The sequence below is a fragment of the Petaurus breviceps genome, unplaced genomic scaffold, assembly GCF_028583685.1.
Source record: "Petaurus breviceps papuanus isolate PSGF00001 unplaced genomic scaffold, PetGlider_PUasm1.0 90760, whole genome shotgun sequence".
Lineage (NCBI taxonomy): Eukaryota > Metazoa > Chordata > Mammalia > Diprotodontia > Petauridae > Petaurus > Petaurus breviceps.
In genome coordinates, this window is record NW_027187338.1 from 12,127,999 (window position 1) to 12,149,886 (window position 21,888).

Below are 21,888 nucleotides of genomic sequence, written 5' to 3' on the forward strand. Positions count from 1 at the left end.
AGGGTGGAGCCATGAATTTGACAACCACCATTTAAGGAGGGAGCTCAGCTCAGAACTTCCCTTCAAATCTCACTGGGTTGCACTGCTTTGAGATTTCTCTCCCTTTTCCACCCTGCCTCCATGATGGATACCTTCCCTGGCTACCTCCCTACCCCTCTCCTTTCAACTTCCTTTTGTGTATAATCTTCCTCCATTAGATTATAAACTCCTTCAGGGTAGACACTTTAGATTTTTTAGAATCCCCAACACTTAGTGCCTGGCACATAACAGGAACTTAATAAATGTTAATTGGCTGACTGAGAGGCACAGTTCCCCACACTAGCCTAACATCACATCAATGCATACTTACTGATCACAAGTGAGACTAGGCAAGATAGTGTATTCACCAGTAACAGAAAAACAAGTCAATTGATGGTCAATCAGTAGTATCACTCCTGTAAATAAAGGCCAGCACATTATAACTGGGTTTCAAATACAATATTCTAAAATTCCATATAAGCTAATCTGCATTTGTTTATCTAGTTAGGTTGCGTTTAACTTTTATAGAACCTTCACTGGTTTCTTATTACTTCTAGAATAATAAATAAACGCTTCCACTTGGCTTTTCACAATCTGGCTCCAGTATACATTTCTGGGCTTATTTCACATTACTTCACTTCATAAACTCTTATGTTCCAGACAAATCAGCCTATTTGATACTCTTAGAACTAAGCATTCAATTTCCTTTTCCTTCATGATTTCTCCCACACCTGGAATGAACATTTTCCTGAGCCTCCCCTTCCCCCACCTCTTGGAATCCCTAGACTCTTTCAAGACTAAGCTCAGATGCCACCCCTTAAGCCCTTCTCTAATGCTATGTTGTTAGTGCTCTCTCCCTCCTCTAAATAGTATGTGTAAACTTATGTGTTTAAATGTTATATGGTGGGGTGGGGATGAGGAGGCCAAGATGGCAGAGTGGCAGGAAGTAGTGTGGTAAGCTCCCCAACCACAAACTCCTCCAAAAATCTAGAAAATGCTTCCTGATAGGAAATCTAGAAAAGGTCTGTGAGCCCTCTGTCCAGTCCAGGTGGGCATAGGAAGACAGACAGGGAGATCCTCAGGCACTGCAGAAAGTGTCTGCCAAAAGCACACCATATGGGGAGTACTCAAATGCGCAGGGAAAGGCCATGCAAAGGGCAAGGGAAGGTTCCCAGTCTCATAATGGGGCACCACCAGATCCATACCAGCGCAATGTGATGGGTACAGGTGTGAAATGACAGCTTTCTTATCCACTACCCAATTGGAGTAAGGAGACTTATGCCCAATATGCAGTAGTGACATTCTTGGGTAGAAACACCCCATGCAATATACAAAGAAAGGAGGAAATTCAGAAGCAAGCAGTACCTGTCTGGCTCAAATATCAAGCTCAGAGTAGGGCCTCACTTTCAGCACCTAGACTAGTTTCCAGAGGAATAACCAAGGCAGGAATCCCACATCAAATAGGGAAGCTTAAAATTCATTCACTCTGAATCAACAGAGCTTCCTCTAGCTGGCTGAGAGGGGCAGAGTTGAGAAACAATCTACCGTTTCTCAGACCTAAACCCAGGTAAAGAACTTGCAGAGATCAAACTAGAGGGGCAGCAATCAGACTTTGCTCTGGCTCAGACCACTGTGTGAAACACTGAAAACTTGTAGGTCCCTCAGACTATTCCAGAGATACTGACATTAACACAAAACTCTAGTTCTAATCCCACCTTCCACAAGGCATCTTTCCCAATCCCCTGCATTGCTAGTGCCATCCAATTCACACTGATTATACACAGTTGTTTACATGGTATTTCCCCCATAAGAATTTGAGGTCCTTGAGGGCAAGGACCAAGTTTTTGCCTTTCTTTGTACCCTCAATACTTAGGACAATAACTGGCACATACTAAGCACTAAATAAATGCTTACTGCTGCTGTTGCTATCATCAAAACATAGCTGTGCTCCTTGACAATACCTCAAGGAAGTAAAACTATAGAATTCTGAAGCCAGAATAGTGATATACATTAGTATGGGGAGGTGATTAGGTCAGCTAAGGGTAAAGTCATTTTCTCAGCATCTCTAAAGGTAACAGAATCACAGATACTAATCTAGAAAAATTTAGAGAACGTCCTCATTTTATAGATAAGGAGAGTACTGTCGAGAGAGGCAATCAACCAAGAAAAACTGGGTAGAAGAAAAACATACAAAGGCTGTCTTTAAAAAGTCAGGGTATCCCATATAGAACTGTTTGCTTTCCCAAATTACTTCCTCAATCCTGAACTGCTGGCTACACTTCATGTCTCCATATTGATAACTTTAAGGTCTAACCTTCTTGACTTTAATTCTTAAAAGTCACTTTAAACACGAAGAATTAATGCAGTAAAAGGCAAAAGGTTACACATATGATGCTGGTGTTACTACAAACTGACAGAATACATTTTTGGAGAATAATCTCACAATGCACAACAAAAATTACAAAATGAATTGTGATCATTTAATAATTGTGATCATCTACCCTGTGATCAAATAATCCCAATACTGGGAAAATACCCCAAGGATAAAATTTTTTTTAAAAGTACAATTAATACAAAGATAGTTATAGTTACATTATTTCAATTAGCAAAAAAAAATAATAATAACCTAAATGCACAGAATGGCTGAACTATGAAATGCTATCTATTCCCATTAAAAATGACAGGTACAATATTAAAAAATATGGGGGACAGCCAGATGGTGCAGGGAAGAGCACTGGCCCTGGAGTCAGGAGGACCTGCGTTCAAATCTGGACTCAGACACTTGACTAGCTGTGTGATCATGGGCAAGTCACTTAATCCCCAATTGCCTTGCCTTTCTCCCCTCTACCCCCCCCCAAAAAATATAGAAATAGGAAGAAGGAAGAAAGAAGAGACTAGTAGAAACTAGCAGTCTCAGAGTTATACTAGGATATCACTATACATATGGCGTACTTAGGAACAAGGAAAGAGGCAGCAAGAGAAAAAAAATCGAACTCCTAGTTAGAGAAGAAAGGAAATGGAAGAATCAGAACACAGCCAGATTAGGAACTTTTAAAATTTTTTTCAAAGGCAATAAACTGAAAGAAGGGAACAACAGAGATAAAAGATGAATGGAAAAAGGAACAGGAGTAGAGGGCCACAAATACTAATTTTAGAGACATAGGCAAGAAAGAAGAGACAACAATACAGAAATACTAAACAATAAAGAGGTATGGGGAACTTTTGACAAAGAGGATCTTGGGTCTTCAGCAACCTTAAAACCCAGACAAAAATGTTTTTTTTTTAACAGTATCAGGGGTGTTAAAAGAAACTGAGCCAATAAATAACAGCTAGTTGCATGAGACTGTTTCATATGAACAGCCTTCAAATCCCTGATGGATTCTTGGTTCTTTAAAGGAAGATACAAGTTCTTTGAAGGCAAAGCATGGTTTCATTTTGTATTTGTATCCCCCAGCATCAGTACCATGATTTGCACCTACAAGCACTTTAACAGTATCTGATCTGAATTCTATAAACAAACATCCATGCATAGGCTGCATTCCTCCTTCCACCTCTCCCATCTGTAACTGTTGTAAGACACAGCCACCAGAAACAGATTGAATAAGGGCCTCACTACTACTGGGTCAAATCACTAACCTCACCTGCCTTGTATGTATTGCAGTAGTGGATAACAGTCAAATTGCCCAACAGCACACTTGCATTACCCTCAGAGCCATCCTGGGAATTGAGATAAGACCAGTGAGAACCAGCAGTAGTGACTGAGTTTAGAAATGGATCTTGGTATTAACTTTGCCACTAATTTAGTAAGACTGCAGATAGATAATTTTCCTTTTTGCTAGTTCTTACTGGTCTCATCTGTAGAATGTAACTAGATTCAACCTCAAGCCAGGTAAAGACAACAGTTCTTGCCTTCATGAGGCCTACATTTATTTCATCAGGGGAGATAATACATACAAATGTAAGGGTTATGAAAACTATACACAAAGTCAATACAAAGCAATTTTGTGAAGAAGACCACTGGGGCAGGGCAGGAAGGGTGCACGATGTCAATACAAAAGTGTTTGCAAATGAGAAATGGAGAGCCCTCTGTGAGAAACATAGAAGGTTGCTTGGCTGAGGGCAGAGTACAGGAATGGTAACAAAGCTGGATGAGGTTCAGGCAGATGGGGAAAGGTGTTATATGTCCAAAAAAAAGTTCATATTTGATCCTATAGCCACTATGTAATATTTGGAATAGTGACATAGTCAGACTTGTCTGAACTTCAGTAAAATCCATTTAACAGTTTTACAGAAGACAGATTAGAGAGAGGTAAGACTACAGGCAGGGGAATCAAATGGTAGGTGTCTATCTGCCCCTACTACCCCCAAGCCAGGTATTCGGGGTTAAATGACTTGCCCAGGGTCACAAAGACAGTAAGTATCAAGTGTCTAAGGATGAATTATTTGAACTCCTCCTGACTCCAGAACTGGTGCTCTATTCATTATCCCATCTAGCTACCCAAGCTGGTAGGTTTTTCAAACAATCTAAGCAAGAGATAATGAAAGCTATTAGACCAACACTCTTTACAAGACATTGGTGCTACTTCCCCTTAAACTTAATGAGTGCCAACTCAGGTAGGGAAGTCTTCATTTGATATGTAACACATGGGAATCCCAAATATTTAAAAAGGAATACTAAAATTCAATTACTGTTCCACAGACTAATCTGGGAATCTAACATCTGTAAATGTCCACCAAAAAACAAGCATCAGGATCCTGTTTTTAGAAAAAGCAGGTAACTTCAGATGCCAAGTTCAAAGACCATACTGTTTCACATTATAGTATAAAGAAAATTTTCTTTTGCCCAAAATAAAACTCAAAAGAATTTAGGGTAGAGAAGGAAAGGTAGAATCAAAAAGAGGGAACAGAACTATACAGAATACAGATACTGTAGAAGCTGTTCACGCTGTGAATTTTAACCTTCTGTTTCCTGATAAAGAATTTTTGGCATTTAACATAGAAAAAAAATATCACCAAATCCTATTTTATAAGGACATTAACAAAATAGATTATCTCTCAGGTCAACAATACAAGACAAAAAAACCAACAGTAGTACAAGGGCCAGTCACTGTACTGAATCACTCCTCTTCTGCAACATGCCACTCTCTTTGCCTTTCAAAAAGGAGTCTTCCTTCAGACTCTTAAGGTCTTTTCTTACACATGAAAGGAAGATGGTCTGTGAGGTATAACTCTGACTTTTGGCAATTCTGCTCAATAGTACCACCAATGACATAAATTAATCCCCATTGTCTTATAGCTCTAACATTTAATTTTGCTAGTTTTCATCAATGTCACAGTTAATTTTTTATTTTCAAATTTGCATTTGAACAGCTTTCTAAATGCCTATTAAGAATTTCTAATTCTGCTTTTAAAAACTGCCAATTTATAACTTTGGACCACTCCTTCATTGGGAAGTCAATATTACAAATATAGGCATGTACCATATTTTTATAGATTTTGGATGTCAGATTTTTATCAGCTATATATTTTTTCTTTTTGGAGGGGGTAAGGCAGGGCAATTGGGGTTAAGTGACTTGCCCAAGGTCACATGACTAGTAAGTGTTAAGTGTCTGAGGCTGGATTTGAACTCTGGTCCTCATGACTCCTGGGCCACTGCTCTATTCACTGCGCCACCTAGCCACCCTGATCATCTATATTTACCACAAATACTCCTTTCCCAAACTGTTTCTTTTTCTTTAATTTTGCTTTTTTTGCCCCAGGGGCATTTTTGCAAGGTTGCCGATATACAGATTACATAAATCTTTTTCATTTCTTCAATGAATGTCTTAACCTTTCTGTTATGACATATATCACTTGTACTGGGTACGCATTAAAAACTTTAGCTTAAGGACCCAACCTTCTTAAATTAATAAAAGGAATATCCTACCTTTCCAGGGTCATCCTTGGATCGAGGCACTTTAAGAAAACACTTGTTCAGAGATAGGTTGTGTCTTATGGAATTCTAAAATTGAAAGGAAAGAGAGATTAATCAAAAAAATTTAACATGAACATTTCATAAGGACTTTTTAAAAAGTCCTTAAAGTAGACAAATAAATTTCAACATAAAACATTAATATGTGATTAAAGATTACCTTTAAAAATGAAAGCATACACATCAACTATGAATGACTTAGCTATTTTCAGCAATATGATTCAAGACAATTCCAAAGGACTCATGATGGAAAATGCTATCCACTTACAGAGAAAGAATTTAATGGAGTGTGAATGCAGATCAAAGCATAATAATTTTCACTTTATTTTTTCATAGTTTTTTTTCCTCTGTGTTTTCTTTCACAACATGACTAATATGGAAATATGTTTTGGTATGATTGCACATGTATAACCTACATCAAATTGATTACTTTCAGGAGAGAATGGGGGAGGGAGAGAATTTGGGACTCAAAAAATTTTTAAATACATGCTAAAAATTGTTTTCCTTTGCAATTAGGAAACAAATTTTTTTTTTAATGAAAGCATAAAATTTAGATCAAGCACTCAACTTCATTGCCTCTATTAACACAAAATTCCTAAGGATAGTCCCACAGAGAAAGATGATTTGAATACTTTTCCTTTACCCAAACTGTGAATTACTAAAATCTCAATAATTGATATAATCCCCTCCTTTCTAACACTAGGAAAGTCTTCAATATCAAAAGAGACAATAAAATTTAATTTTCCCCCAACAAGGACACATTGAACTATGGCTGCAGAAGGAATAGTATTTACCAAGTTACAGTAACATGCTTAACTGAGACCAGAACAACATAATCCTAAACTACAAAAAAATTAACTGGTCAGTACAAATTATTCAACAGGTTATTTTTTGAAAGTATTTTTAAGTGCCAACTATATGCAAAGTACTGTGCTAGGAGAGAAGGAAACAAAGATAGATATGATGCAGACCCTGATGGGGAACTTACAATCTAATGAGGGGAAAAATTATATTTACACAAATAATTCATTCACAAGTAAGTAAAAGAAGAAAGCAGAAATATAAGCAAACTGGTACTTGAGTGGGGGCCAAGAAAAGAGTAAGACTTTAAAAGACAAATGAACAGCTCATTCTAGGTATGAGGAACAATACAAGAAAGGATAAGAGAATGAGAACGAAAAAAGATAAAAAAGAAGACAAAAAATACTAGTACATGTGGGTTGGAATGAGAGTAACTAAAGAATATGGCTTGAAATAAAGACATGAAATAGAGGCTGTGGAAGGCCTAAGATACCAAGGCAAGTTTATAATTTATTACATATGTAATGGGGAATATCAAACAGGGTTTATGAATAGGAAGTGTCTTAATCATAGCAATGTATAAAGAATATTACTAGGGTAAAGTACTAAAAAGAGAAGCCAGAAAATAATTTAGAAGGCTATTAAAAATTTTTTAAAGTAAGTTACTAAAATAGCCAAGAAGACTCTGAACTAGGTAGTGGCAGTAAGAATTACTATAGCAAACTCAAAAGAATGTGTGGGAGAAAAAAAAGAATTAAAGATGTTCTTTGGGCTTTCAATTCCTCTCTATTCTCTCCCATTTCAAACGGTCTCATCCCTCCTCTATACCTTCGTTTTAAAAAGTACATAAAGAAAATAGGAAAGAGAGGGAGGGAATAAACATTTATATAGTTCCTACTACGTGCTAGACATTGTGCTACATACTTTATAATTATTACTTCATCTGGTCCTTACAACAAACCTAGGAGGTAGGTACTTTTATTATCCCTTTTTTTATAATTGAGGAAACTAAGGCAAACAGAGGTTAAGTAACTTGTCTAGAGTCACAGAGCTAGTAAGTGTCTGAGACTATAACTGAACTGAGGTCTTCCTGGTTGCAGGTGCTACACTCTACCCATCATGCCACTTACCTGCCTTTTGTAGACTGACCAGTGCAATGTGGTATACCATGGACACTATAATAAAATACCCATGAGCTCAATATGGCAAATACCATTATTAACATCCCCTCAAAGTGCCCTGGGGCTTGGGTAAAGAATGTTCCCTGAGGAGGTTTGTCCTTCCCCACTACTCACTTGCCAACCTTCTAATAAGCCTTTTTTGGAACAGGTATATCAACGTGACTTGTATTCTGTGACATACTCTGCATGAAATACATTCTGAGTGATAGAAAAAGGAAGAAGAGTTAGCAATGGTAGGCAACTTTTTCAAGGAGTATGGCTGAAAAAGGGAGGAAAAGATGTAGGATGACAACTTGAGGGAAGATATGGTTTGGTGATTTTTTTTTCCCTAAAGATGGGAGAAATTTGGGCATATTTGAAGGTATCAGAAAAGGAACCAGTTGATAAAGGAAAGTTTAAGATTAAAAAAAGAAGGATGGCTTAGGATGTAATTTGATGGGAGAAGACAGGAAGAGATGAGCAAGCAAACATATAGAGAAGATGGATGTCAAGATGAAGAAAAAGCCTTTTAAAAAGGGAGCTTTTATCATATACTGAGGGAAACGGAGAAAGTATGAAATAATGTCAAGGAGTTTTGAGATGAAGAGAATGGGAAAAAGGGAATTTTATATCAAATGACCTAAATCTTTTCAGTAAAATAAGAGGTAAAGTTCCCAGATAAGAAGAGAAGAGAAAGTACAGAACAGTTTTTGTGGGAAATGAGACAGGGAATAAGGGAGAAATGAAAGTACTGCCCTGCTGCAGTGTAGTCCCAAATGAAGTTGAATAACATGAAATCTATAATGTACCCAAGTTAATGGTCATGGCATGTCCTCCAGCTTAAATTCAGATGGCGGGGACAATCCAGGGATGAGTTTTCCTAAGAGAAGAGTGGCAAAAGAACAAAGAGACATGGGATTCAAGAAGAGAGGAAAGTGTAGAACTGAAATGGATAACTATTTTGGTGAAGGTTGAAAGAGGGAGGAAAATGAAAGCAGAGAAGAGGTAATGGCTTAAGAAAGTAAAGAAGAGGGGGAAAAACAACAAGTTTTTATTAAGTACTACTCTGTTCTAGGCATTGTGCTACATGGTTTACAGATATTTCCTCTGATCAGAGACAAAGTACTGAGAAGTGGAATAAACAGATCTCAATGAAGGTAAAGAAGAGGTATGGGAGAGCTGAAGCAGAGGGAGAGACAGAATGATAGAAGGGTATAGTCAGATAGTGGAATGTCTGAGTTCCTAATTAGGTAAGTGAACACTTGTGGGTAATGGCAAGATCTAGTAAGTGATTATCCCTATGTATGACTGAGGTGAAGTGAAGAATAGACTATGTAAAATTTAAGGAGGTTGCAGAAATGAGAGGTTAGCAAGCTTGAGGTAGTATTTGCATGGATATTAGAGTCTATAGCAAAAGAAAAGAGGAAAATGATGAGCTAGAAAGCCAGGAGCATCAACTCCTTGAAAAAAGAAAGAAAATGACCTAGGAGTTGATACACTATAGCTATCATAACTTTGTTTGAGAGGAAAATGTTAATTGTGTGGATTTCAGAAAAGGAAAAGCGACTGAGTAAAGGCAGTAAAGGTCTGGGAAAGACAATGAGGATCAAGGAGTATTTCAACAAACAGGGGTTGGAGGGCAGTAAGTTAGTGATGGAAAATGAAAACTGAAGATGTAGAATCTTTAGAGCAGAGGTCTCAGTGACAGCTAACAGATGGAAAGAATGCAACAGAAAAAGGCATGATAACTAACAGAAATTCGTGGGTTCATATACATGGACTTTTTGTTCTTTGTATACTAAAATGTTTGGTTTTTATTGATGATTCTAAACCTAAAAAAACAATAACAACAGTGGTTATGTGACTAACTACTGGTTAGGGATGTTATAGATGTTCCTGCTATAGTACCAGTCAGATTAGATGACCTCTAAGGTCCCATAATCACATATTTAATCACAACTATTCCTGTAACAGTGCCATCTGAGATCATGTTCATGGTGTCATATTTTCATATTAACTTGCTTTCCTCTATTGTGGTCAGAGCTGACTGCGAATTCTTAAAACAATGACCAGGAACTCTAAAATACAAAACAAATTTATTGAAAAAACGTTCAGAAGTTTGTGATCAATATCAATTTCAATATCATAAAAATTCACTATATTTTCATACTTAACAAATAAAACAAGAGTATCAAGGAAATAACTGACCCTAAGAGCTCATTCATTTAAAAGTACAAGTGGCACTTCAGGGGGGTTTTGACTGGACCAATGTCCTTTTCTCTGTACTTACACTTCTTGACCTAACTGAAGCTTTTGACATTTTCCATCAAACCTTTCCTCCTAGAGATTCTGTCCAGCAATGGACCAAACAGTGAGAAGACTACAGATGTGCCTTAGAAAATATCATTTTACTTCTATGTAGAGGACAGAAAAGAGAGTGAATGAAAGAAGGAAAACCAGTTCATTGATGAGGACTTTACAGAAGCCCACACAAAAGGTGATGTAGGCCTGTACGGTAGGGACCCTGTAAATAGAGAGAAGGAAAGAGATGTGAGAGACATTGTGTAGGCAGAATTAAAAAGACTTAGCAAATAATTGGATGTGAGATGTAAGGAAGAGATAAGAATGACTCCAAGGTTAGTTACAAACCTAAATGACTGAAGAATGGGTGTCCTCAAAAACTGGGAATTTCAATGGAAGTGAGGCTAGAAGAAGATGCTGTCTAATTTAGGGCATGTTGAATTTGATGTACATGACACGTAGCTGGAACTTTGCAACTGATAAACAGAAATAAGATTAGATTAGACTCTTTAGGGTCTAAATCAGAGCCTGGAGAGATAACCATATTTAGGGGGTGGGACAAGATGGGACAGGATGGTAATAAACCAAAACAGATCAGCTAGTTGAGCCTGGAATCAGGAAGATTTGAATTTAAATATAGCCTCAGACACTTACTAGCTGTGTCACCCTAGCCAAGTCACTTTAATTCCTATGTGCCTCAGTTTCTTCAACTATAAAAAGGAAATAATAATAGTATCTACCTTCCAAGGTTGTTATAAAGATCAATTGAGATAATATTTGTAAGGTTTTTAACACAGTGCCTAACATGTAACAGGCACTTAATAAATTGCTTATTCCCTTCTATTCCCCTCTTCAAAAAGACAGAAAGAACTATCCAGAAGGAGAACCAGTAGAGAAAATGTAGTTTCACATAAGTCAAAAGAGGGAAATCTATCTAGTATCTCTCAAGGAGTTAATTATCTGGCTCAAAGTTATCCTCTATATAACTGCTCTCAGACTGTGCTGTCCAGTCATTTTAGTCTTGTCTGACTCTTCAAGACCCCATTTTAAGTTTTCTTAGCAAAGATACTAGAGCAGTTTGCCATTTCCTTCTCCAGTTCATTTTACAGATGAGGAAACTGAGGCAAAGAGGGTGAAGTGACTTGCCGAGGGTCACATCGACAGTTTAAGTGTCTGAGGCTGGATGTGAAGTCAGATCTTCCCAACTCCAGGCCAGTGCCCTCTCCACTGTACCACCTCGCTAACATTTATTTATACAGAAGTTTTAGAGTTTCGAAAAAATTTTACATATACTATCTCATCTGATCCTTACAGCAACCTTGTGGTAGATAAGTGTTACTATTATTCCCCTTTTCCACATGAGGAAACCAAAGCTGAGAGGTTAAGGGGCTTGCCCACAACCACACAGCAAATTTGTTCAAAGGTTAGATGATAACATAGATATTCCTGACTCTAAGTTCAGTATTCTTTCCACTACACCATACTATCTTGAACATCCTGGCCTGGTTCATTAAGCTCCTCAATTCCCGTGGCTTTCCTCTTCAGCTGTGATAGTAATGGAATATAAAGATCCCCCTGTATTGGCTTGGTTTTCAAATTGATTGTGTTAAAACCCAGAGCTTGTTAATCCCACCTGTGGGATGGACTTGTTGATGTGAAAAGAGAGTCCTGAACTGGGAGGAGCTGGTGACATAGATTTGGAGAGACAAGAGAGAGGCAGAAGAACTTTTGGAAGCAGCACCCTCGTGGAGGCAGAGAGAGAGACTGAGAGAATTGCTGGGGGCCACTTTGAATCACCCTGGACTTTTGAGACCTGCCCCCGGAGCTGCCAAGGACTGAGGAGACACGGCCGTTTTGCTGGTACTTTGTCTGTCTGTTTTGATGTTGTTTTGCCAGATTTGTCCACTGGTGAAAGACAGTCCTGTTGTTGAAGAAGTCCTGGAACCTGGCTTTTGGTTAAGAAGCCCTGAGACTGTCCTGCAGACAGAAAGTGAATACTGTCCACTGGTGAAGGACAGTGCTGTTGTTGCAGGGGTCTGGAGACTGTCCTGCAGACAGAATGAATACTGTCCACTGGTGAAGGACAGTGCTGTTGTTGCAGGGGTCTGGGAACCTTTCTGTTGGTTCAGAAGCCCTGAAGAAGGATTTTCTGGTTGTATGTTTACAGAAATCCTGGTACAGGGCTTTGCTAATGTTTTCAGGGGTTCTAGGACTGTTCTACAGACAGAGGATGAATTAATGAAGGGACTGGCAATGTATCTTGTGGCCTTGCTAAGCCTTGTCTCCCCAGGAACTAAGATTGCTGAGAACTTGCCTTATGTCAAGATGAAGAAAAGACCTCCATTTGGGTATTAAGTGCTGTGCTTAAACTTGATGTAACTCTGGGGTAGATTCAATTGTGATCCAGGGGTGGGGAACTTTTGACCTTTTTGTGTTCTATGGTTGAACAAATGAATGTACTTTATTTAGATTGGAAACTAATCTCCATTTGAGAAGAGGGGCTTTGTGGTGGACTAAATGAAGGTACAGCCTAGGAGTGGAGTAGTGTTTAGAAGAGGGACTTTGTAATTGATTGAATGATTGGAAGGTCCTGGGGTGGGGTAAGTACTTGGAGATTATTTAATCACACTTAGTAAATGCTGTATTTTGAATGATGTCATGTTTTGATCTTCTCTGTTCTTGGTTGGTCACTGAATAAAATGGAGAGCACCTATGCTGGTATTCTGAACCTTGGGAAGTTGCCTTTCCTTGGCATTATATTACATCAGCCTAACTCAGTGATCCACAGAAACAGAGACTGTGTCTCACCATTACCCATAACTGGGTTACATTCAGGATTCTGAAATTCCTTTCACTGTTCTCTACTCTTCAATCTCCACCAAAAGCAACATTTCTATTTCTGCTTTTAATTCCATCACCTCCTCTTTTATATAACTTTACCCCCCTGATCATCTTTTTCCTTCTCTCCTTTGCTACTTCTTGCCTGCTTGTTTGGTCCCTTCTTCCCTGCTGACCAACATGACTACATCTCCTGTCATACTTTAAAATTTCCATGAACTTGCCATTCCCTTAAGTTATTATCCTACATCTCTCTTTTAGAAAACTCCTAGAAAAGTCAGTCACCCTCCATTGTGCTCATTTTCCACTCAATTCTCAACCCCTTTCAATCTGACTTCAAACCGTACCACCCCAGAAACTACTCCCTCCAAAGTTACCAATGACTTCAAACTACTAAATCCAATGTCCTTTTTTCAGTATTTATACTTCTTGACCTAACTGAAACTTTTGACATTTATCTATCAACCCTTCCTGCTAGAGACTGTCCTGTATTGGTTTCTATGACACTATACACACTTGCCTGTCTGATTAGTCCTTCGCACGATCATTATGTTATTCCTCTCCAACCGAGAGCCTATATCCCTAAGGTTCGGTCCTGGGACCGTTTCTCTTTATATCCTCTCTCTTGATGACATCATCAGCTTTCATGGATTTAATTATCCTCTCTATGAGGGTGACTTCCAAATCTATATATCCAAGGCTAATCTCTAGTTTGAAATCACCTACTTCCTGCTAGATATCATCACCTAGATGTAATGCTGGTATTGTAAACAACATGCCCAAAATGGAACTCATTATTATCCTTTCCCTTAATCCTGGCTCATCTTCAAACTTTCCTATTTCTCTTGACAGAACTTCTCTTTTTCTTTCATCCTTCTAGTCATCCAAATTCATAACTTTAGGATCATTCTTAAGTCTCTCTCTCTCTTTCCTTTCTCATTCCTTCTTTCTCTGTCCCTCCTATCTCTCTATCTCCTTCCCTCCCTTTTTCTTCTTATCTCCTTGTCTCTCATTCCCTCTCTCTACCATTATCTAAACTAAGTTGTATTGATTCTACCTCCAAAATATCTCTTGCATCTACTTCATCTTTACTCAGTTACCACCCTAGTTTGGCCTCATCATCTCTTACCTGGACTACTGTAATAGCTTCCTAATCGGTATCCCTGCTTCCAGTCTCTCCCCTCTCCATCCACACAGCTGCAAAAACAATCTTCCTAAAGCACAGGTCCGACCATGTCTCTCTCCTCTGCTCAAAAATCTTCAGTGGTTCCCTATTGCCTCTAGAATAAAATACAAACTCCTCAGCTTGACATTTAAAGCCTTGTACAATCTGGTTTCAACCTACCTTTCAAGACTGTTCATATTACTCCCCTTTGTACAGTCTACATTCCATTCCAACTGGCCTACCAACGGTTCCCAGAACTCAGAATTCTGTAACTCCCAACCCAATGCACAGGCTGTTGTCCTATGTCAAGAACGCTCTTCTTCCTCACCTCTGCCTCTGGGCATTGTTCACTTATTTCAAGGCTCAACATCTAGCTCCTATGGATCTTTACAGATCTACAGAAAACTTTTCTGGTGTTGGCAATTAGTATTCTCATTCTCCTCAATTTATTTTATATTATCTGTGTACATGTTCTATCTCCCCGTATGTTAGGCTGGCTCTCTGAGGGCAGTGACTTTTAAATTTCTGTTTTTGTGGTCCTGAAAGCCTACCACAGTGACTTTCATATGTCTGGGTTTTTGTTTGGTTTGGTTTAGGGGTTGGGGAGGAAAGGGAATGGAACAGGGAGGGCAGTATAAGGATGTCCAGTCATCTTATTTCATTCGTGTCAAGGGCTCCCAGTATAGAAACCTTCCAATAATGGGCACCAGAAATTCATCTACAGTAATTAGTCACTCTAACTCCTAGTGTGTTACACTAGGAAGCTAAGTGACTTGCTCATGGTCAAAGAGCTAACAGGTGTCAAGAGGCTAGGTTTGAATTCAGGTCTTCCTGACTTAAATACTAGCTCTTTATCCACGATACTTGGCTGTCTCCTCTGTCTTACATAGAGCAGATATTTAATATTTGCTGTATTTAATTGACTGAAGTAGTCAAGAGCATCCAAGTTTCAGAAAGATCTCCGTATTAACTGGTTCCTTTCCCACTGCTTGGAAACATGACCAAGTCTTCTCTAAAATAAAAAACAAACCAAAGAACAGCCAAACAAACAAAAATACCAAAACCTTCATTTAATCTTGCAATCCCCTAAAGGTATTGTCCTGTATCTCTACTCTCATTCTCAGCCAAACTGTGGAAGAAAGACATCTTCTCGATTTTAGGTGCCACCACTTCACTTCCCTTCCTCTCCTCTCACCACTCAACATTTTGTAATCTGGCTTCTGAACTTCATCAATCAAATGAAACTCCAAGGCTACCAATGCTGTTTTATGTGCCAAATATGATGGTCTTTTCTCAGTCCTAACACTTCTTAACCTAACTGCTACATTTCACACTGTTACATCTGACCCACTCTCCCTTAAGACTGTCTCCTCTCTGGGACGCCATTCTCTTCTAGTTTGCCTTCTACCTATCTTACCTATTCCTTCTCTATCTCCTATGCTGGCTCAGCATCCACATCACACTCCTAATTGTGGGTGTTCCCTAAAGTTTGGTCCTGAGTCTTGTTCTCTTCTCCATTCTCCACTTGGTAACTACATTGGTTCCAACGGGTTTAACTGTCATCTCCATGAAGATGACTCCCAGATTCATATATCTGACCCGAGTCTCTCCTGTGAGCTTCAATCCCAGATCACCAACTGCTTAATGGAGATTTAAGATGGATGTCCAGGAGACATCTTAAACTCAGCATTCTTTTGAAAACTGGACTCTTATCTTTTTCCCCTAGATCCTCTCCTATTCCAACTGTCCTTATTTCTATCAAAGGTACCATCATCTTTCCACAGTCTCAAATTTATAACCTCCACATTATCCCAGACTCCTCATTCTCACTCACTCCACATATCCTATCATTTGCCAGATCTTACTGTTTCTACCTTCACAACCTCTTTCATCAACCCTTCATCTCTACTCAAATAGCTCCCACCTCAGGTTAGGCCCTCATCACCTTCCCTAGATGATTCCAAAAGCTTCCAATTGGTCTCCCTGACTCAAGTCTCCTATTATTCCAATCCTTACATATTGTTGCCAAAGTAGTTCTCCTTAAACAGAGATCTAACCATGTCATTTCCCTATTCAATCTGGTGGTTTCCTATTGCCTCTAGGATCATATATAAACTCCTCTCTTTAGCTTTTAAAAACCTAAACAACTTGGCCAAACCTATCTTTCTAGCTTCTTTGGATGTTAACACACACACACACACACACACTCTGCAATCTAGCCAAATTGGCCTTCTCTCACTAATCCTCACATATGATACTCCTTATCTCAGGTCTCCATGTTTTTGCATTTGCCATCCTCCATGCCTGTAAAGCACTTTCCCCCTTGCCTACAAATCAATTCTCTCAATTTCTTTAAAATGCAGCTTATACCATCTTTTGCTTGAAGATTTTTCTGATTAGTCTTCTGATTATTCCAAATGCTAGTATGCTCCCTCCAAAACTACAATGTATTTTAACAACTTTGTGTTTATTAATTACATATTGACAATCCATAATTTTTATGTATACTTATCTGATGGAATGGAAACTTATCATGAATAAGGATTGTTTCATTCTTTTTACCTGTAGACCCAGCACCTAGCAATGAGCCTGGCATGTAGCACTCAGTAAAATACTTGCTGATTAAGTAATTGAAGTGACACAATGAAAGGGAAGAGAAGGCAGCAAACACAGACAGCCCTAAGACTCTGGCATTGGGAAGGAGGAAGGGAAGCTGTAGGACAATAGACAAGTGAACATTTGTGGTAAAGAAGAGAGGTTTATTTATAAGCAGTGGTGCCAGACTAGTATATATGATTAAAGATGAGAGGAAGACTTAAAAGGCAAGGTCTAGAGAAGATGGAGGGGATGTAAGGAAGTAGGACAAAAAAACAAAACAAAACAGAGTGGTTAGCCAGGACAAAGGAATGACTTCATCAAAGAAATGAAAAAAGAGGAGGATGAGGAATCATATAGAAGAAAGAAATACAATAAAGCATAGGCAATATTACATTTTAAAACCTAAGTCAATATGTGGCCTGCATGGATCCTTATGTACAAATTAGTAGCCTTATTTCTATTCAAGTTTGACACCACATAGAGAAGTGTTTAAGTGTAAAATGAGGATGGTCCCAATTTTTGAGTAGAGTAAGAGGCTGGGTAAAAACAAGAGTCCAGAGGGAAGAGAGTATGGAATATCACTGTGAGGAATGAATCACTCAGGGAAGAATAACCTAATCTCCTCTGCAAATACAGGACAGGATTGAATTGAAGGCACAAATAGAACAGGTGGCCTGAACAAGGAGAAAATAAACACCACTTCTTCCTCAGATATTCCTTAAGACAGTTAAATAGGGAGAAGTTTTCATATGGGAAGCTGATAAGGAAGCACACAGCTGATGACCATGATTTTCTGAGTAGAGCAGAAGGCAAGGTCACCTCCACAGAACAGCAGATATAAGAGTTTGCTAGCTGAAGATGGCAGAGTAGAAGCAACAACCACTTCCAAAATGTGTAAAAAAAAATGACTAAACAAATTTTAAAGCTAAAGAACCCACAAAGTAACAGAGATCTCCTGCTGAAGACAGCCCAGCAAGCCTAAAGGAAAAGTCTATCGCAGCAAGCTAGGAGCCAAGTGCAGTCCCCCGACTGAAAGCAGACTTCAGGAGAGTGAATCACCAGCAGCTGTGGCCGTTTCCAGACTTCTGAAAACATAAATGCCAAAGACAAAATAAAAGATCAGTGGGGAACTCTGTTGGAATAGGGTGGAAGAGAAGAGGGCGGTCTGCCCCTGCCCCAGGGGTAGAGAAGCGGTGGAGGCACAGTGGCTACAGACACCACATGGCTGCCTCAGGAGCTCCTGGACTGCAGTTTGAAGGAGGACCAAGCCACCATTCCAAGAGTAACTGCTCTTGCTTTAACCTAGTTGGATCTTGATCGAGGTCTTGGCTGATGGTTCTGGGGTGTGTGGCCAGTGTGCCAGAGCTTGTGGGGGCTGTAGAGAGGGCTCCCTTCTAATAGCTCTGGAGGCTGCAAAAGCCCCAGTGATTTGGGACAAAGGTCTCTCCTTTCTGGAAGCAGAGTTCTACTGTGGCAAAGAGCTCAAAAGTCAAATAAATGGCTGCCAAAATAAAAAGCAGAGGAAGCAAAAACAGAACACAGACCCCTTTTTTGGGGACAAAAAGGATCAAAGCATGGAGCAGGAGGAAGACAGCAAACTCAAAACTCCTCCATCAAAAGCCTCCAAGAAAAATATGAATTGGTTACAGGTCATAGAGGAGCTCAAGAAGAATTTTGAAAATCAAGTAAGAGAAGTGGAGGAAAAATTGGGAAAAGAAATGAGAATGATTCAAGAAAATCATGAAAAGAGAGTCAACAGCCTGCTAAAGGAGACCCAAAGATAGACTGAAGAAAATAACACCTTAAAAAATAGACTAACTCAAATGGCAAAAGGGACCCAAAAAGCCTAAAAAAGCTGAATTTGCCAGATGGAAAAGGAATTTCAAAAACTCAATGAAGAGAATAACTCCTTCAAAATTAGACTGGAGCAAATGGAAGCTAATGATTTTATGAGAAATCAAGATACTATAAAACAGATCCAAACAAATGAAAAAATAGAAGGCAGTGTAAAATATCTCACTGGAAAAACCACTGACCTGGAAAATAGATCCAGGAGAGAGAATTTTAAAATTGTTGGACTACCTGAAAACCATGATCAAAAAAAAAAGAGGCTAGACACCATCTTTCACAAAATTATCAAGCAAAACTTCCCTGATATTCTAGAAGCAGAGGGCAAAATAGAAATTGAAAGAATTCCCTGATCAACTCTTGAATCAAGATCCCAAAAAGAAAACTCCTAGGAATATTATACCCAAATTCCAGAGTTCCCAAGTCAAGGAGAAAACACTGCAATCAGTCAGGAATAAATAATTTGAGTACTGTGGAAACACAATCAGGATAACACAAGACCTAGCAGCTTCTACATTAAGGGATCAAAGGGCTTGGAATATAATATTCTGGAGGTCAAAGGAGCTAGGACTAAAACCAAGAATCACCTACCCAGCAAAACTGAGTATAATGCTACAGGGGAAAATATGGTCATTCAATGAAATAGAGGCTTTTCAAGCATTCTTGATGAAAAGACCAGAGCTGAACAAAAAATTTAACTTTCAAATACAAGAAGCAAGAGAAGGTAAACAGGAAAGAGAAATCATAAGGAATTTATTAAAGTTGAACTATTTATATTCCTACATGGAAAAACAATAATTGTAACTCATAAGACTTTTCTCGGTATGAGGACAGTTGAGGCAATATACATATATCAGTATATGTATATATAGGTGGGTGTACGTGTATATAAATATGTATGTAAATATGGGCATATGTATGTTCATGTATACATAGACAGAGGGCACAAGATGAGTTGAATATGAAGGGATGACCAAGATGGCAGAGTAGAAGCAGGACTTCCCCGAGGCTCCAGCTTCCACCTTCCCCAATCCATGTAAAAAGGGGACTCTAAACAAACTTTGGAGTTGCAGAACCCACAAAATGACACAGAGAAGCTAACCTCCAGCTGAGGACAGCCCGGCAGGCCAGCAGGAATCTGCCAGCACAGTGTTCTGGGAGCCAAGCCCAGACCATGCCAAGGCTTTAGCCCCAGGGCAGGCCTGACCAGCCTCCAGATGGAGGGACTCCAGATCAGCACCAGCTGTGGCCGTTTCCAGATTTATCAACACATAGATGCAAAAGACAAAGTGAGAGGTCAGTGCAGTCTGGACTTTGGGACCCAGTAAGTGGGAGTGCTGGCTTTTTTGCCCCCAGGGTGAGAAGCCACTGAGACACAGGCACAGCCAGCCAGCACCACGTGGCAGCCTCAGCTCCTGGCCTGCAGAGTGTAGGGGGACCAAGCACCAGTCTGAGGGGTAATTGCTCTTGCTTTAACCTTCTTGGATCTGGATTGCAGTCTAGGGTGGAGGTCCTGGGGTGTGTGTCCAGCTTGCCAGAGCATGTGGAGACCTCAGAAGGGGCACCCATCTAATACCTCTGGCAGCTGAGAAAACCCCAGCGTTTGGGACAAAAGCTCCCCTGTCTGGTGGCAGAGTCCTACTGTGGATATAAGCCCAGGGGTCAAGTGACTGACGGGCGACATGACCAAGCAAAGGAAACAAAGCAGACAGAAGATTCCAACATTAGACTCCTATTTGGGGGACAAAAAGGAGCAAAGCATGGAACAGGAGGAAGGCAGTGAAGTCAGAACTCCTGCAACAAAAGCTTCCAAGGAAAATACGAGCTGGTTACAGGCCATAGAGGATCTTAAGAAGCAGATAAGAGAAGTGGAGGAAAAACTGGGAAGAGAAATGAGAACAATGCAAGAAAATTTTGAATGAGAGTCAACAGCCTAACTGAGGAAAATCATACCTTAAAAAACAGACTAACTCAAATGGCAAAAGAGGCTCAAAAAGGCAATGAGGAGAAGAATGCCTTAAAAAGCTGAATTTGCCAGATGGAAAAAGAATCTCAAAAGCTCAATGAGGAGAATCATTGCTTCAGAATTAGATTGGAGCAAATGGAAACTAATGACTTTATGAGAAATCAAGATGCTGTTAAACAGATACAAACAAATAAAAGAATAGAAGGCAATGTGAAAAAATCTCATGGGAAAAACCACTGACCTGGAAAACAGATCCAGGAGAGATAAATTTAAAAATTATTGGACTACTTGAAAGCCATGATCAAAGTAAGAACCTAGAAATAAATCATTCTGCAGGAAGTTCTCAAAAAAACTGCCCTGATGTTTTAGAACCAGAAGGCAAAATAGAAATTGAAAGAATCCACCGATCACCTCCTGAAAAAGATCCCAAAAAGAAAACTCCTAGGAATATTATAGCCAGGTTCCGAAATTCCCAGATTAAGGAGAGAATATTACAAGCAGCCAGGAACAAACAATTTGAATACTGTGGAAACACAATCTGGATAACCCAGGATCTGGCAGCTTCTACACTGAGGGATCAAAGGGCTTGGAATATGATATTCCAGAGGGCAAAGGAGCTGGGATTAAAACCAAGAGTCACCTGCCCAACAAAACTGAGTATCATGTTTCAGGGGAAAATATGGTCATTCAGTGGAATAGAGGACTTTCAAGCATTCTTGATGAAAAAACCAGAGTTGAATAGAGAATTTGACATTCAGATACAAGAAGCAAGAGAAGCATGAGAAGGTAAACAGGGAAAAGAAATCATAAGGAACTTATCAAAGTTGAACTATTAACATTCCTACATGGAAAAACAATAATTGTAACTTATGAAACTTTTCTCAGTAGTTGAAGGGAATAGAAATATATACGTCTATATATGAGGGTATGTGGACATATGAATACATATGTGAATGTGTGTATATATGTTTACAGGTATACATAGAAAGAGGGCACAGGACCAATTTAACAGGAATGTATGATACTTAAAAGGTGAAATTAAGAGGTGAGAGAGGAGTATAATGAAAGGAGATAGGGAGAGACAGAATGGGGTAAACTATCTCATAAAGAGGCAAGGGAAAATGGTTACAATGGAGGGGAAGAATAGGAAGGCAAAAGGGAATGGGCCAACCTTATTCCCATTGCATTTGGCTTGAGGAGGGAATGAAATACACACTAAATA

The 21,888-nt window shown here is 39.2% G+C and overlaps 1 protein-coding gene across 4 annotated transcripts in view; it reads right to left on the reverse strand.

Moving 5' to 3' along the window:
* FOXJ3 (forkhead box J3) overlaps positions 1-21,888 on the reverse strand; it is a 172,354-nt gene that overhangs the window by 80,204 nt on the left and 70,262 nt on the right. For all 4 annotated transcript variants that reach the window (XM_069068157.1, XM_069068155.1, XM_069068156.1 and 1 more), the window contains one exon: positions 5,945-6,019. In XM_069068157.1, the coding sequence (XP_068924258.1) occupies positions 5,945-6,019 (75 nt within the window). The remainder of the gene's footprint in view (positions 1-5,944; positions 6,020-21,888) is intronic.